Source organism: Carlito syrichta, unplaced genomic scaffold (genome assembly GCF_000164805.1).
Source record: "Carlito syrichta isolate Samal-C Ts95f unplaced genomic scaffold, Tarsius_syrichta-2.0.1 Scaffold308119, whole genome shotgun sequence".
In the NCBI taxonomy this organism is placed as follows: Eukaryota; Metazoa; Chordata; class Mammalia; order Primates; family Tarsiidae; genus Carlito; species Carlito syrichta.
Genome location: NW_007252215.1, coordinates 950,497 through 965,344, shown reverse-complemented (window position 1 = coordinate 965,344; position 14,848 = coordinate 950,497). Strand labels below are relative to the sequence as shown.

Below are 14,848 nucleotides of genomic sequence, written 5' to 3'. Positions count from 1 at the left end.
ATGATGATGGTGACGATGGTGACGACAGTGATGGTGGTGATGGTGATGGTGCTAGCAGGAATTTACTGTACACTTGCCACCTGTCCACAATCCATGGACACAAGCACTCTCCATACATTGTGTCCTTTAGTGTCAGGACTGCCTGGGAGGTGGCCACTCTGATATTCCCAAGCTTTCAGAGGATCTGAAAGCCGATCACACCACCAGTTAAACAGCCTTCACATGAAATGTCTGGATTCAAAGAGTGCCGGCCAGCACGCTTAACCACCTCAGCCAGACATCCCCTTTAGGGAAGGAATGACCTGGACAGGCAGGGCTCTTAATGCCTCCACCTCCCCCAGGACATAACGGGGAAACAGAGTCCAGTTCCACAGTGGAGGCAGGAGACGGGGGCTCCTCGTCCTGGATCTGTAGGGCAGACCCCTTCAAGCAAGGCTGCCCAGAACGGCTGGGCAGGGTGGGCCCCACACAGGATCCCCAAGCCAGGGTCAGTGGGGGCTGAGATCTAGCCAGGATGGGCTCACCTGGTCATGCCCCCCTCACAAGGGCTGCCTCAGGTGACCTGTTTATTCCTGGGGGCATCGGAAGAGCCCCCAGACAGCTCCCCTTTGCAATGCTCCCTGGCGTAAGACCCTTACCCCTTCGCCAAACCTGCCGGTAGGACCCACACACAACTCCAGAACCTTCCTTTTCAATAGCTTTTCTGGTGATGGGCAGGCTCACTTAGTTCCAAAAAGCAGAGACCCACCACACAGCCTCGGTGGGGCTTGGGCCAAGCAGACGAAGGCCTTTTTGGAAGAGCCGAGAAGCCAGGTTCTCCACCTGTCCACTCCCTCCCTTCTCTGCTCCCAGTCTCCCCCAAACCTGCTTCTTTTCAAACAGGGCGAAAGAGGCAGATCACACCAAACTTTCTAAAGCCTATTTCTGTGTCTTTCTCTCTCTCTCCCCCCACCCCATTGGCATGATGCAACTCCCCTTCTCAACAACCCAGATCTCTGAAGTCCTGAGTCATCAGGGCAAAGGCAGGGTCAGTGGGGGGGGGTCACTGGGAGAGATCAAGGCTGAGGGGAGCCTGCCAATGCCCTGGGCAGCTGGGATTCCCCTCTGCAGGCCTGGGGCGCCACGGCGCACCAGCTCTGACCCCACACAGCACCAGACACAGGGACAGGGCTCCTGCAGCCCCCACGCAGTTCCTCACAGCCCCCTCTGAGCCAGTTCTGAAGGGACAGGTGACTGCAGTGGGGCAGAGGCCCCCAGCTCTGGCAAACACTAGCTGGGACAGCCAGTGCCTGCTCAAAAACATGGGACCTCACGGGGTGGGTGTGCAGTTCTCAACCAGGGGCAACGTGGCCCGCCGGGCGCATGTGACAACGGCTGTGTGTTACATGTTGTGGGTTATTATGACAGTGGGGAGCAGCAATGAGCAGCCAGTGGGCTGAGGGCTAGCCAAAAAAGCCCTATTCCTGCCGTCTGTGCACACGTGTCACCTGCATCATCCAGGAAAACAAAGCAGATGCCTTGACCCCAAAATGTTAATATGGCAAACCCAGCATTTTGGGAGGCCAAGGTAGGAAGATCACTTGGGGCCAGGAGTTCGAGACCAGCCTGGGCAACACAGCGAGATCCCAGCTACAAAGACAAACTTTTTTTAGGTGTGGTGGCGCATGCCTGTAGTCCCAGCTACTTAGGAGGCTGAGGTGGGAGGATCGCTTAGAGTCCAGAAGCTTGAGGTTGCAGGGAGCTATGATTACACCACTGCACTCCAGCCTCAGCCACCAAGTGAGACCCTATCTTTAAAATTCCATAAAAAATAATTTTTATTAAAAATTATTTCTAGGTGGTGGAATTCTGGAAGAACCTTTCTCCTTCTGTATGTTATAAGCTCGCCATCATCCCATGTGCTGGTTTCTGTTTTGTTTCACAAGTGGGGAAGTGGCTCTCAGGTAGAGAAGAGGCAAAGGCTCCCTGGGCCACCCAGCTGGGGCAGCGCTGCACCGCAGGGGAGCCAGGGAAGGCCACCAAGGTGGGGACAAGTGCTCCAACAGAAAGAAGAGGCATGGGCCAAAGGTCAGAGGTGTGGGAGAGCAGGGGCAGATACCAGGCAGGGCGGCCAGGCTCCACGGTGGACTTTGGACCTCATGCCTGCCATGGTCAAGCTGTCACAGCAGGCCACAGGAGTGGCCCCTCGGGGTCAGGCCATCCCGGGTGAGGAAGCTGAGGCTCTGAGGGGCCAAGGTGTCCATCTCAGGGCCAACGAGGAAGCAGGTGAGAAGCAGCCCTCCCACAGGACTCTTCCAGACATGGCTCTGCGGGAACCCAGTGGACTTACTCGCCGCTGGGCCCTGGGAGGTCCTGGGAGGGGCCCCGCTCCACCCAGGGTGGACGCCCACTCTGTCCAGGCTCCTGCCTCTACAAAGCCCTCCTCTCAGCACGGGGCCAGCCTGCCACTCTGGGCCGCCCTGACACGCTGCCCTTGAGCCCTAAAACCCTGCTCGCTGGCCACACGCAGTGACACTCTGGAGTCAGGCAGCCTGGGTTCAATCCTGGCTCTGCCATTACAGCCTGGGTAAGCGGTGGCCTTACCTCTCTGGGCCTCAGTTTGCTCATCTGTAAATTGGGGACAGTGACAGCAACACCTCACGGGGCATCATGATTAAATGAGTGCATATCTGCATGATGGGCCCAGAACACTGCCTGGCATACAATAGGCACTGCATAAATGTTCACCACTGCTATTATCGTTTTGTTGGTGATTCAGCCCTTGCCGCCAAGATTCCTGTGCTTGAATCCCACCAAGCAGCCACTGTAGCATCTGGAAGCCACTGGCCCTGGGGCCAGGTCGCCTGGTTTCCAGGTTTATAACCTTAGACTCTCGGAGTCTCAGTTTCCCCTCCTACCTTTTCATGGTGTTGATGGGAGGATTAAATGCACAAATATGTCTAAGGATCTTGGAATGGCTGAAGGAAATGACCATGACTACCCTGCAGTCACTCTGACTCCAGCACGGACATGCATATTGCCTGGCTGTGGGCTCAGCCAGGCCCTGCTGGGACAGTCCAAGCTTTCATTTTCCCACCCTGAGAAAGCCTCAGTCACAGGGTCATTACACACAACCAACCAGCGCAACAGACAGATGTCAACAAGCCACAGTTCCCCTTTCCAACAGGCGGCCCTGCCCACTGGCCTCGCTGCCACCAGGACCAGCTGCCCTTCCCCCCACTGCAGACACAAGGCAGAGCCTCATGCCTGGTCACCCAGAAGTTATCCAACCATCCCCCTGGCCATGGGCTGCAGCCCTATAGGACTACCTTCCCAAGAGCCCAGGGCTGGGCTGGGCCTGTCCACCAGGCCTGCCAGAAGGGAAGATTCCAGGAGGGAACCCAGTCGCTGGACACCGTCCTTGACACTTCTAGGGCTGTGGGGCGGGAGCTCTGGGGCACGGACCTGTCGCACCACACACTGGACAGCGTGTTGGGGATGCCGCACGCACGCTTACACACGCTCTCCTCCATCTCACTGCAGCCCTGGAGGAGGGGGGTGATACGAGGGTCAGAGGCCTGCAGGGTGACAAGGAAACAGGAGTGGGGACCTGGACTCCTCCCTCATCCTCGGTGGCCCTCTCCCCTTTCAGCAGGATGGACCTCCCGGCTAGACAAGTCATCCATTCATTCATCCAAAGAATATCTGCTAAGAGGCACTGCCTCAGTATCCCCATCTGTAACATAGATGGCAGCAGTACCTTACTGGGCTATGGGGAATGAAGTAACTTGCCTAGCACGGTGACTGGCAAGAGGAAACCCTCATCACATGCGAGTAGCCGCCACATGGTCACTCCTGGTCCTGGTGACTCAAAGATCTCTGCACTCTCAAAGCATCCTGTCAGTGGCATTTTGGGCGCCCGGCCGGCCAGTCCTCAGTCTACCTGTCCGCAGTCTCCCTCACCTGAACAAGCAGGTGCATCCCTCCCGCTGGAGGCCTCTGCTCTGGGAGGAGACGGCCCTTCACTCTGGGCCTCTACTCTGGGAGGCCATGGACCTCGGCTCTGGGAAGCAATGACTCTCCACCTTTAACTCCTATGCCGTCACGTGGTGCTACCACCCATGAACCATGCAGTCCTCCAGGAACGATCCCGGATGTTCCGGCTATCCTCAGCTCACTGTTCCCTCTGCTCATTCCCACCTCCTACCTCACCCCCGTCTCCATCGGCCTCAGTCCCACCTCTGTCCATCCAGATGGGTCTCCATGAAGAAGTCCTTCCTGAATTCCCCACCCACAGGGCAACCTCTTTCTCCAGACAGCAGGACATAGCATAAGCCTCCCTGAGGACAGGTGTGTGCTCCACAGTGTACTGCAATTGGCATGTACCTCCATTTCACTGTGGGCCCTTGGGAGAGAAGACTATAACTGACTTTCCACATGCAGTACCCAGGGCACCCACTGCAAGCCCAGTGCCCGGGAGCACTCACTTTATAAGCCCAATGCCCAAGAGCACTCACTCCGCAAACTCAGAGTCTGGGATCACTCACTTTGCAAGCCCAGTGCCCAGGAGCACTCACTTTATAGGTCCAGTGCCCGGAGGCACTCATTTTGCAAGCATAGTATCCAGGACCTCTCACTCTGCAAGCCCCATGTTGGGAGCTTTCATTTTGCAAACCCAATGTCCAGAAGCACTTATCTTGCAGGCCCAGTACACGGGAGCACTCACTTTGTAAGTCTAGTATCTAGGAGCACTCACTTTGCTAGCCCCATACCTGGGAATACTCACTTTGCTAGCCCAGTACCTGGGAGCATTCACTTTGTTTGCATAGGACCCTGGAGAACTCACTTTGCTAGCACAGTACTCTGGAGCACTCACTTTGCTAGCCTAGTACCCAGGAGCACTCACTTTGTTAGCCCAGTACCCAGGAGCACTTACTTTGTTAGCACAGTACCTGGAGCAATCACTTTTGGCTTTCTAGCCCAGTACCTAGGAGCACTCACCTTCTAGTACCATACCCAGGAGTACTCACTTTGCTAGCACAGTACCAAGAAGCACTCACTTTTCTAGCCCAGTATCTAGGAGCACTCACTTTGCTAGCACAGTACTGGGGAGCACTCACTTTGCTAGCCTAGTACCCAGGAGTACTGACTTTGCCAGCTCAGTACCCAGAGGCTCTCTCACTCGGCTAGCTCTGTACCTGGAAGCGCTCACTTTGCTAGTCCTGTACCTGGGAGTGCTCACTTTGCTAGCCCAGTACCCGGGATTACTCACTTTGCTAGCTCTATACCTGGGAGCACTCACTTCGCTAGCCCCGTATGTGGGAGCACTCACTTTGCAAGTCCAGTGCCCAGGAGCACTCATTTTGCTGGCACAGTACCTAGGAGCACTCACTTTGCTAGGTCCGTACCCAGGAACACTCATTTTGCTATACAGTGTCTGGGAGCACCCATTTAGCACACATAGTATCAGGTATTCAATCGGAAAACTTAGCTCCTGATGCTTACCCCATGCAGACAGCTAGCATTCACTCTCCTATGCTAGTCCCCTGAACTTACTCGATAAGTTCACAAAGGTACCTACCAAACCCTGGCCAACATTTAACTGATAAGCCCACTTGTTTCTAACTAAGATGTTTTTCCAGGAGGCTGCAATAATTTTATGTGCATCCAACAGACACACACACACACACATTCAGGGACACGCACACAAGCACGGAGGTCCAACCTGGCTTGGACTCTCACCTCAACCTCCTCCCACTTCTCCTTATCTGAGCCTACATAGCAGCAACTGTAAAATGGGCACACCAATCCCTCCCCCATAGGCCTGTTCTGGAGATTGAACGAGCGCCATGCCTGGCACACAGTAGATATACAATAAATGGCGCCGTGGTCAGGAACACACAGGTTCATCTCACAACAGACTCGCTCACCCCACTTTAATCCCCACCAGGGAAGACTGCAGGCTTTGCTGATCCACCACCAGCCTCAAGCCCCGAACTGGAGAGACCACACATCTGAACTTCCTTCCCAGGGAAGAAGCTCTGCTCTTGGTACCTGGGTCCGCTGCTGTGTCCCACTATCCCAGGGCTCCCGGATGGGAGAAGTCACCACTTCCAAGGGTCCTCGTCCTCTGGGACACACATCTGACCACGTTTCCAGCCTCCCCTGCCCTGGGTGTGGCTGCACGTCTGAGTTCTGGCCAGACATACAGACCGCTCGGCTCACCCTTTCCCCATCCCCCCAGAGAAGGGAGCCAGGGGTCCATGTGATCAAAGGGCAGAACCCCGTGGAGGGTTGGACTGATGTGAGCAAGACAGTGCCACATGCAGCCACCAGGCATGGGGCTGTGTGTCACAGCAGCTGGCCCACCCTGGCTAACACACGGCCCCGTTTACATCGCTGGCTCCCCTTCCCTGCTGAGTCTCACACTGGTATGCCTGCCCGCAAACAGAGTCACCTGGGCTGCACAGAGAGCCGAAATGGAAGGCAGGGAGGCCAGGCCCGCATCTGCCCTCACTGTGTACTCCAGTTCTCAGCTGTTCCAGACCTTGAAAGAACTTGGGCCTGGCCCAGGATGCCCAAAGAAGCTGGTGGAAGTTCTGGTGTTATCTCCTCAGCTGGAGTCGGCTGGTCTGGCCTGAGGGAAGCACCTGCTTCCTTCCTGTCTGATTCCTACACACCCACCCACCAGGGACCCACTCACCCGGGGACCGGAGAATCCAGTTCACCTGCCACCCTCCAAAGAGAGCTCACCAGCCCAATCAGCTTGGTCGGTTCTCAGTCCTGTCACTTCTGACAATAGCTTGAAGGCAGCAGCACCACGAACAAGACAGCATGAGAAGGCAGCATTCCAGGCTCGAATCCCAGGAAGGCTGCTGAGACCTCTGTAAGGGTCTCTGGGCAACACGCTTCCCCTTACCCCTTCCCCACACCCCTTCCCCACCAGCAAAGCCAGAGGTGAACCAGATGACCGGTGTATTCTGGGTCCGAGGACCCTAGTCATGGACAAAGGGACAAGTCTTTGGAAGACTCGCAGGGCTTTTGGGGATTTAAGAGTCTCTTGAAGCACCATTACAAAGCTGTTTTTCACTATTTATCAGGAAGAGGTTGGGTTTCAAAAAAAAAAAAATGAAAGAAAAAACATGCAAGAGAAGCACTGGAACAGAAGCTCGACAGGGCCAGGGACTGCCTGTGCGCCCAGCATGTTCCAGGTGCTCATCGTGGTGTTAACAGACGATAATCACTCCTGGAGAGCAGGGGAATGAAACCACCAATTACAGAGCACGAGCCCCTGCCACTTCACTGGGTGATATCCAAGTCCGATGGGGCCTCAGGGTCTTTGCACTTGCCATTCCCTCTATCTGAAATGCCCTTTCCCCAGATGGCAAGATCCCTCTTCCGCGAGCAAGTCCAAAGCCACAGTCCCCACCCTGCCCCACCCACCTGCTTGCTTTGTCCCAGTCACCAGATTGTACATCTCCTTGCTTAGCTGTTTACTGTCTGTCACCTGCCCCCACTAACACAGGCTCCACAGGGCAGGGTCTTGCTTTCCTCATCACGCCTAGAGCGGTGACACCTAGCTGCCCAAGGAAGGCATGAATGAACTGCTGGGTCTCACTGCACTCACCCTGACATCCATGCAGCGAGGAGGTCTCTGTGACCCTCACTCCACAGATGAGGACAGAGATTAGGTGACCTGCTTAAAGGCACCCCCTGGGAAGCTGCAGGAGCAGATCTCAAGCTCGCCTTCTGCTGCTTGCCAAGGCCAAGGCTGGGTCCTCACTACCTACCCCCCACCCTGGGCCGGACCACCAGTGTTCCCGACTGCAGACTCACTGTACTCCCCAAGTGTCATGACAGACGTTTCCCACGTGGCAGGGTGGTAAAACAGCCACAGCAGACAGAGCCACCGTCCTCTGCAGTCCCCCCGCCTTGATACACACACACACACACACACACACACACACACACACCCCCGCACCAGCTCCTCACCCCTGGCAGGGCCCTGCTGATGTCAGCAGAGCTTCCTCTCAGATGCGCTCAGCCTCCCTCGGTGCCTGTCGAACACACCGGTGGCTCATAACCAGAGCAGAGCCAGGAAGAGAGATTTTCACTTCCTCTTTCTCCACCCTGGGGCTGTTGCCGGTTTCCATCCTAGGGAAAGCAGGAAGTCTAGGAACAAAAACTGCTGCTCCCAGGGGAGCTACTCAGACCGTGCCCTGGGCGTGGAGGTCCCTGTGTCTCTGTCTCCCCCGGTTCACCCATGTTCACTGCTCCTGTGGGGCCACGTGGCCAGACCCTGAGGGGGCCCACTGGGCGGTGACATTTAGCCAGACTCCAGGTAGCAATGACTCCAGGCAAGACTATCTTTCCCTCTTTGAGGAGAGGGTCAGCTCTCCTCAACCCTCTCCCCTCCCGAAGAGCTCAGCAAAAGAACAACCAAACTATGGAACTAGAATTAACTCCACTGAACATAGGAGTGTCTTGTTTGAAAAAGCAAAAAATTGGGACTCACCCAAATGTCCATCAATCGGAGACGGTCCACCTACCTCATGACGACACACCTGTATTGGAACACTACGCAGCAGTGAAAAAGAACAAGGCAGCTGAACGTGCACGGATCTAGATGATCTCCAAAACAGTCTGCCCAACGAACAATAATGGTGCAGAGCTGTGCCACGTCCAGAACAGTCAGCAAGAACAGTCAAGGAATGAACAATCGCGTTAGCCTCTGAGGGGCACAGGGGCAGTGCAGGCATGGAGCATGAGGGTAGCGTCACTGTCTGTGACATGCCTTATCATGCTACTTGACTTTATTTGATGCATGTGTGACTGTTTCCATTTAAAAAAGAAGTCTCAGCCGGGCTCGGTGGCTCACCCTGTAATCCCACGCTTTGAGAGGCTGAAGTGAGTGGATTGCCTGAGTCCAAGCATTTGAGACCCACCCGGGCAACTTGGTGAGACCTCATCTCTACAAACACCAAAAAATCAGCCAGGTGTGGTAGCGCATGCCTGTAATTCCGGCTACTTGGAAGGCTGAGGCGGAAGGATCGCCGGAGCCCAGCAGATCGAGGCTGCGGTGGCCGGGAGTGGCCACTGCACTCCAGTCTGGGTGACAGAGTGAGACTCTGACTCAAAAAAAAAAAAAAAAGTTTCTTAAGAAACTAAACGATGCCCCCTAAGGAATTTTTCTTCAACTGCTTGCAACACTTTCATTGCCTTCCTACTGCTGAGATCTGCTAAGCACCACCAACTTTCCCAAGCGCACTGCTCATGTCAGGAGACTTTTCTCTAGAGACTGCCCACTCTCAAACGGCAGCAATCGCTTCCATTTGTACAGAATTCCATGAAGCATTTTCAGGGCAAATAGGAAAACGGGTTTGGTTTGGTTTTTTTGAGTCAGAGTCTCACTCTGTGGCCCAGGCTGGAGTGCAGTGGCATGATCACAGCTCATCGCAGCCTCAATCTCCTGTGCTCAGCGGACCCCTCCGCCTCCGCCTCTGCCTCCCAAGTAGCTGGGACTACAGGTGTGTGCCACCACACCTGGGTTATGTCTGTTTGTGTGTTTGTAGAGACGAGGTCTCATTTTGTTGCCCAGCTGGTCTCAAACTCCTGGGCTCCAGCGATCCTCCCACCTTGGCCTCCCAGAGTACTAGTACCTGGCCAAGATGGAAAAACGGGAATTGAAACATTGGTCGCTTGCCCCACCCCTACTGTGTGTTGGCTGTCTGAATTAGCTCCAATCCTGACAGCAACCCTACACGTGAGGTACCCTGGCATGGAGGACAAGCAAAACCCGACGAGGGCCTTGCTCTCCAAAATCTAATGACAAAGGAACGAACCCAAAGTCACACAGCCAGCGAGTCCTAGCCTGAGGATCCGGCTCCAGCGCCACAAGATGGCGACACTCAAGTTTGTTCTGCCCCACGGTGGGGACACCCAATGCCTGGCTGCCCTGCTTCCCTTCACCTATGTCTTTAGCCAGGAGCATAACTTGACCATCTCAAACGTCCACTCCGACAAAACACCACCGGGCACCCCCAGGATGAGTCAGTCCTGGCTGCAGGAGAGGCTGGCCCACTGCCCTGAGGCCAGCGGTGAGGTGCCCTGAGACAGCTTGTCTTCCGCAAGGCTCCGCCTGAGCCCTGCCTGAGATGGTGCCCAGAAATGCCCTCCCACTGCCGGGTGAAGCACCCAGGAGCAGGGCCCACGCACAGGCCACCGTGGGCCCAGGAGCCCAGGCCAGCAGCACCCACTGTCTCTGTTACCCGCTAGTAGGAAGCACAACCACGTGCACTGGAATCCCTTCTACCTGGACTGGCATGACAAAGCTGACTCCCTCCTTAAAATTTATTTACTTATTACGGGCTGGACAGGCGGACCACATCTGCTGTTTACAGAAAATTGTAACTTTTTCTCCTCTTCTGTCTTCACTCCTCCCCTCCTCCAATCAGACAAGTTGTCTAGGAAACAAATTTGATGTATTCCGAAATCTTCCTAGGACAAATGGCATAAAAGGAAAAATAAAAATTCTTTGTGTTTACTAACTGCCACAAAAAACATCAAATAAATCAAAGGCAGGACGGGCACACCGAGGAGGAGCATATGTGACAAAAATAAAAAACAATTAACACGCGTGCGCGCTCACAGATGACTTCCCATGGGATTTGTGACCACCCTGGGGACACAGATTTTAATTCCCAAGGAGAAACCACACCATCTGGATGTGTCACTGTTGGTGCGGGACACACAGTAGGTGCTTAGGAAGCATCTGCTAAGCAAAGTCCAAGGTTAGTTTGGCCCCCCAAGAAAACACCAGACTGCAGAAACCCATGAGAACGAAGGTGGCTTCTCTTTTCCCGTCAGTGACAAGATGCCTGGAAACATTTCAATCAAGCAGTGGAGTGGTGACCATTTATAAACAAGCCTTTGAGGAATTACAGCTCGAAAATAAAGAATGCTAGCGTCACCTGTGCCCCAACCCCTGTTTAATGAATAAACGACTTTTCCAACGGGACCCACCATTCTGAAATACCACATGCCACTTTTTTTTTAAGTAAGGTGAAATAAAAGGTAAGCAGCTTATTTGGACTTCTTTGGTGCAGAGGAAACAAAGCCCACAGACAAAGCCTCTGCCAGCGGACAAACACGTCTAGCAGGTGATCAAATTCAACCCAGGGACGCAAACAGCAAAATGGATCCTGGTCCTGCTTATGCAGAACTCCTGGCCGTCGGGTACAGTCGACACCCCGGTCGCCAGCCGCCGGGAGCCAGGGAGGGCCCGGGGCTGGGCAGCCTGGGCAGCCTGGATACAGAGGCACCACCTCCAGGCCACAGCCAAGGCGGAAGGGCCCTTCCCCGAGAACGGTGCGACCCTGGGTCCCCCAGGGAGAGGGCCCCTGCCTGCCTGTCTCCCCGCCCATGTCAGCTGTCGCCTGTGTGCTTCCTCCTTTGTTGACGAGCATTCCCGGATCCAAAGTCTCCAAGCACAGGGTGCATCAACCTGGCCGCGGTCACAAGCCACTTAGGCACACTGTTGGCTTGGGAGGATTTAATCAGTAACTGGCCCAGGAGATGAGGGCAGGGCAGGCTCCGACCTGATCCCACAGAAGGCAAAGTTTACAGCCAGGCCAGGGGGTAAGGCTGCTGGCTCCTCGAGTGAGACAACCTGCAGGCGGGTCAGGTCCCTGGACCCCAGGCTGTGGGCTGAGTCCACAGTGCCAGGTCCCTCTCTGGACCTGCAGCAGAGAATCAAGAGAGGTCCAGTAGTGTACCCGGCTGGTGCTACCCACCAGGCAGGCCTGGGAGCCCCAACACGCCTGCATCCCCGTCTGACGCTCCTGGAAGCCTGGGCTTATAACCGCTCATGATTCACATAATTGGATCAGTGTAGACAGACTCCATAGATGGTGTGGGCAAGAAAGAGTATTGGGTTTATTTATCGGTTTGAACCCAGATCAGTCTCTTGTTTCTGAAGCCCATACGGTTAACCAAACATTTACCAGATGACTCTGAGTTGGGCTGTGTAGACAACTTAAAATATGGATGATATACACTTCATGTGAGAATGCAGCTCTATATGAAACATATTTGATATATCTGGGCCAGGCTATTGAAAGCCGAGGGCTGCCAAGGGTCTCTTGCAGTGAGCTGCGCTCCCACTCACCTTTGTTTCACTTGGACTAATATTTCTCAATAGAGTACTTGGGCTGCACAAGAAAATGCAGACAGATTACATAATGCCCGGGCCTCAGGGAAACCCCCCAGGGGCTCCTTCGCTTCTCCAACAGCCTGGACACCAACCAGGTGTCCCAGGATGGAACAAGGGCCCTGGTGGCAGCCGCGACGCCCCCTCTGCCCTGGAGGCCACCACTCCAGCCGCTCCTGCCCTCAGCAGCCCAGCCACCATGCTCGCAGGCCCTGGCCAGGAGAGCCTCCCCCACTGGAGCCCACCCCGGAGCACGGGTGAGACCTAAGGACACCCCTTGCCTGCAGGGCTGGGGACGAAAGGTGGCAGAGGGGGGCTTACGCCAGCCCCCGGACACTTCCTTGTAGTTCCTCTTGGCACATTTCCTCACGCCAGAGCACAGCTCTGCCAAGACAAATTATGTCCCACGGGAACCCTCGGTCTCCAGCCTCCGACAGGTGCTCTCCAGAGAGGCCCAAGGTGCCCCCACCTGGCTGGCCAAGGCCCCTCGCTACTGAGTCTTCAGCTTTCCTTCTCTCTCACATACATCTCTCAAGCAATCGGAGGGGGGCCCTTAGCCTCCCAAGCTCATGCCCCAAAATGAGGGTAGCAGCAGAGGGTATGCACTCCCAGCTTCTCCCAGGGAGGGCAGGGGCTCAGCGTGTCCCTCCCAGGCAGGTCACTGTCCCAGTCAACCACGTTCCTCCCTCCAACTTCCCTTCATTTTGAGGGGTGACAGAAAAAAATAACAAAGCCCAATAAAGTCTCCCTGAGCCAGGTGAGGATTCTAGAACCAAATCTGGAGGCTCCAGGTCCCATGCAGGGAGGCGGCAGGGTCACCGGCTCCTCCCTAAATCCGAAACACTCTGTGCCGGCCAATTTTCGGAGGCTCCCTCTCCCTCCATCCATCGTAAAGCCAAGTCCTGAGGCCTGTGGTACGGGACGGGCTTAAGGAACAAGCACCAGCCTGACACCCGGGCTGGGCCGCCACCCGGCAGCCAGCAAGCCTCTCTGAGAACGGAGTCTTTGCAGACACTGCACCAACGTGCCCACAGGAAAGAGAAAATAGGTGCTTAGGCACGCCGGCACGCCGGCCCCCAAATTCAGAATAAAAGTCCTCGTGCGCGGCAGTGCTCTGGGTGGGGGCCGGGGACTGATTCAAGGAGTAGGATTCTTCGGCGAACTTTTCCCCCTCCCCATTCCTTGGAGCCTGTGTCATGGCCTGTGACACACCGCCAAGGGAACATGGATGCCGGGGAAATGTCTACACACGCTGCACGTTTGTGACATGCCATGTAAGCGACACCCTGTTTCCTGGCTGGGCTTTCTTGGCACAGGTGTGGGCAGGCCTTGGATTCTGCCCCCTCCCACTGTGCTCAGTAAACAGGATCCCAGCGGCCCCCCCCCCAGGAAGTGTGCATTCTGGGGAAGACGGGCCACCTCTCCAAAGAGGATGAGACCCCCACCGCAAAGCTCAGGCCTGAGCCACAGCCGGTATTTGAAACTGTTCTTGTTTCAAAACACAAAGCATCCTGTTCAGGCTCCTACCCGCCACCCCCATTCTCCCCTCGACCCCACCACAGCTGTCTTTCCCCACGTAGAAGGAGGCCACCATTTGCAGATCTGATTTCAGAAACAGATCAATGGTGTCTCCTCTCCATCCCATCCAGCTGACCCAGTCCCAGCCATATATTTAAAAACAACAACAAAATAAAACCTCCAGCAACAAAACACACACGCATACACACTCTCTCTCCAGACAATGCAAGACCAGGCTCGACAAACCAGTTTCCAGGCTAGGACCTGACCACCCCTGGGCTGGGGCCAGGACCACTGCCCCCTCCCCCTCCACGTCCAGCCTCCCAATGTGCGAACGAGATTTTCAGAAAGGGAAGCACCCAGTTTCGCCTGCCAGCCCGGGCAGGAAAAAGAATAAAGGACGGGTGAAGCAAAGAAAGGACTTGGCTTCTGGAAATTCCTTGGGTTTAGGGGTTTGGGGTTTTGTTGTCTTTTAATTTGAGAGGGTTGTGTTTTGTTTTCCGCTCCAGCTCAGCTCCAGATGGGCCAGGGGCTTACAAAAAGGGCCCCCCCCCGCCCCCATCGGGGCCCAGCCCCGGCTCTGTCCCACGGTCCCAACCAGCAGAAACGCAAGAGCGGGGGGCAGAAGGTCCCCCAGCGCCCAGCCTGGGGTGGGCCAAATCTCCGGAATTCTAAGGGTCTCTCGAGCCCGGCCGGCTAGTCTGGGCTCCAGACCCCAAAATCCAGCCCGGCGGGCAGGCCAGGAGCGGGACGCCCTGGCTCTCCCCTCTCCCCGGCGCCCCCACCACCACACAGGCCCTGAGCCCCAGGTGCAGCGCCGGGGGCAGCGGGGGCGCATCTCGGGCCCCCCGGGGGGCGGTGTGGGGGTGCAGCCGCGCCGAGCCACTCACCGTGGCGGACGCCAGGCTGTTGTCGGCCAGCGTTAGGTGGTGCGGCTCCCAGCGCCTCAGGAATTTCGAGGTGAGAATCTTGCTGAGAAAGGTCCGCGGGTGCCGGATGACACAGACCTGAATGTCGCCCTCCTGCAGCAGTTTGTACCTCATCCCGTTGCAAAGCAGAAGGGCTCGGCGACAGGGCACGGCGCCCATCTTCGTGCCCTCGGGGGCCGACACGTCGCCCCCCAGCAGCGGCTTGGTCTCCTCG

The 14,848-nt window shown here is 55.9% G+C and overlaps 1 protein-coding gene across 1 annotated transcript in view; it reads right to left on the bottom strand.

Annotated features, from left to right (window-relative positions):
* CMIP (c-Maf inducing protein) overlaps positions 1-14,848 on the bottom strand; it is a 245,072-nt gene that overhangs the window by 228,905 nt on the left and 1,319 nt on the right. The window contains exon 2 of the mRNA XM_021716030.1: positions 14,596-14,844. Coding sequence (XP_021571705.1) covers positions 14,596-14,844 — 249 coding nt within the window. The remainder of the gene's footprint in view (positions 1-14,595; positions 14,845-14,848) is intronic.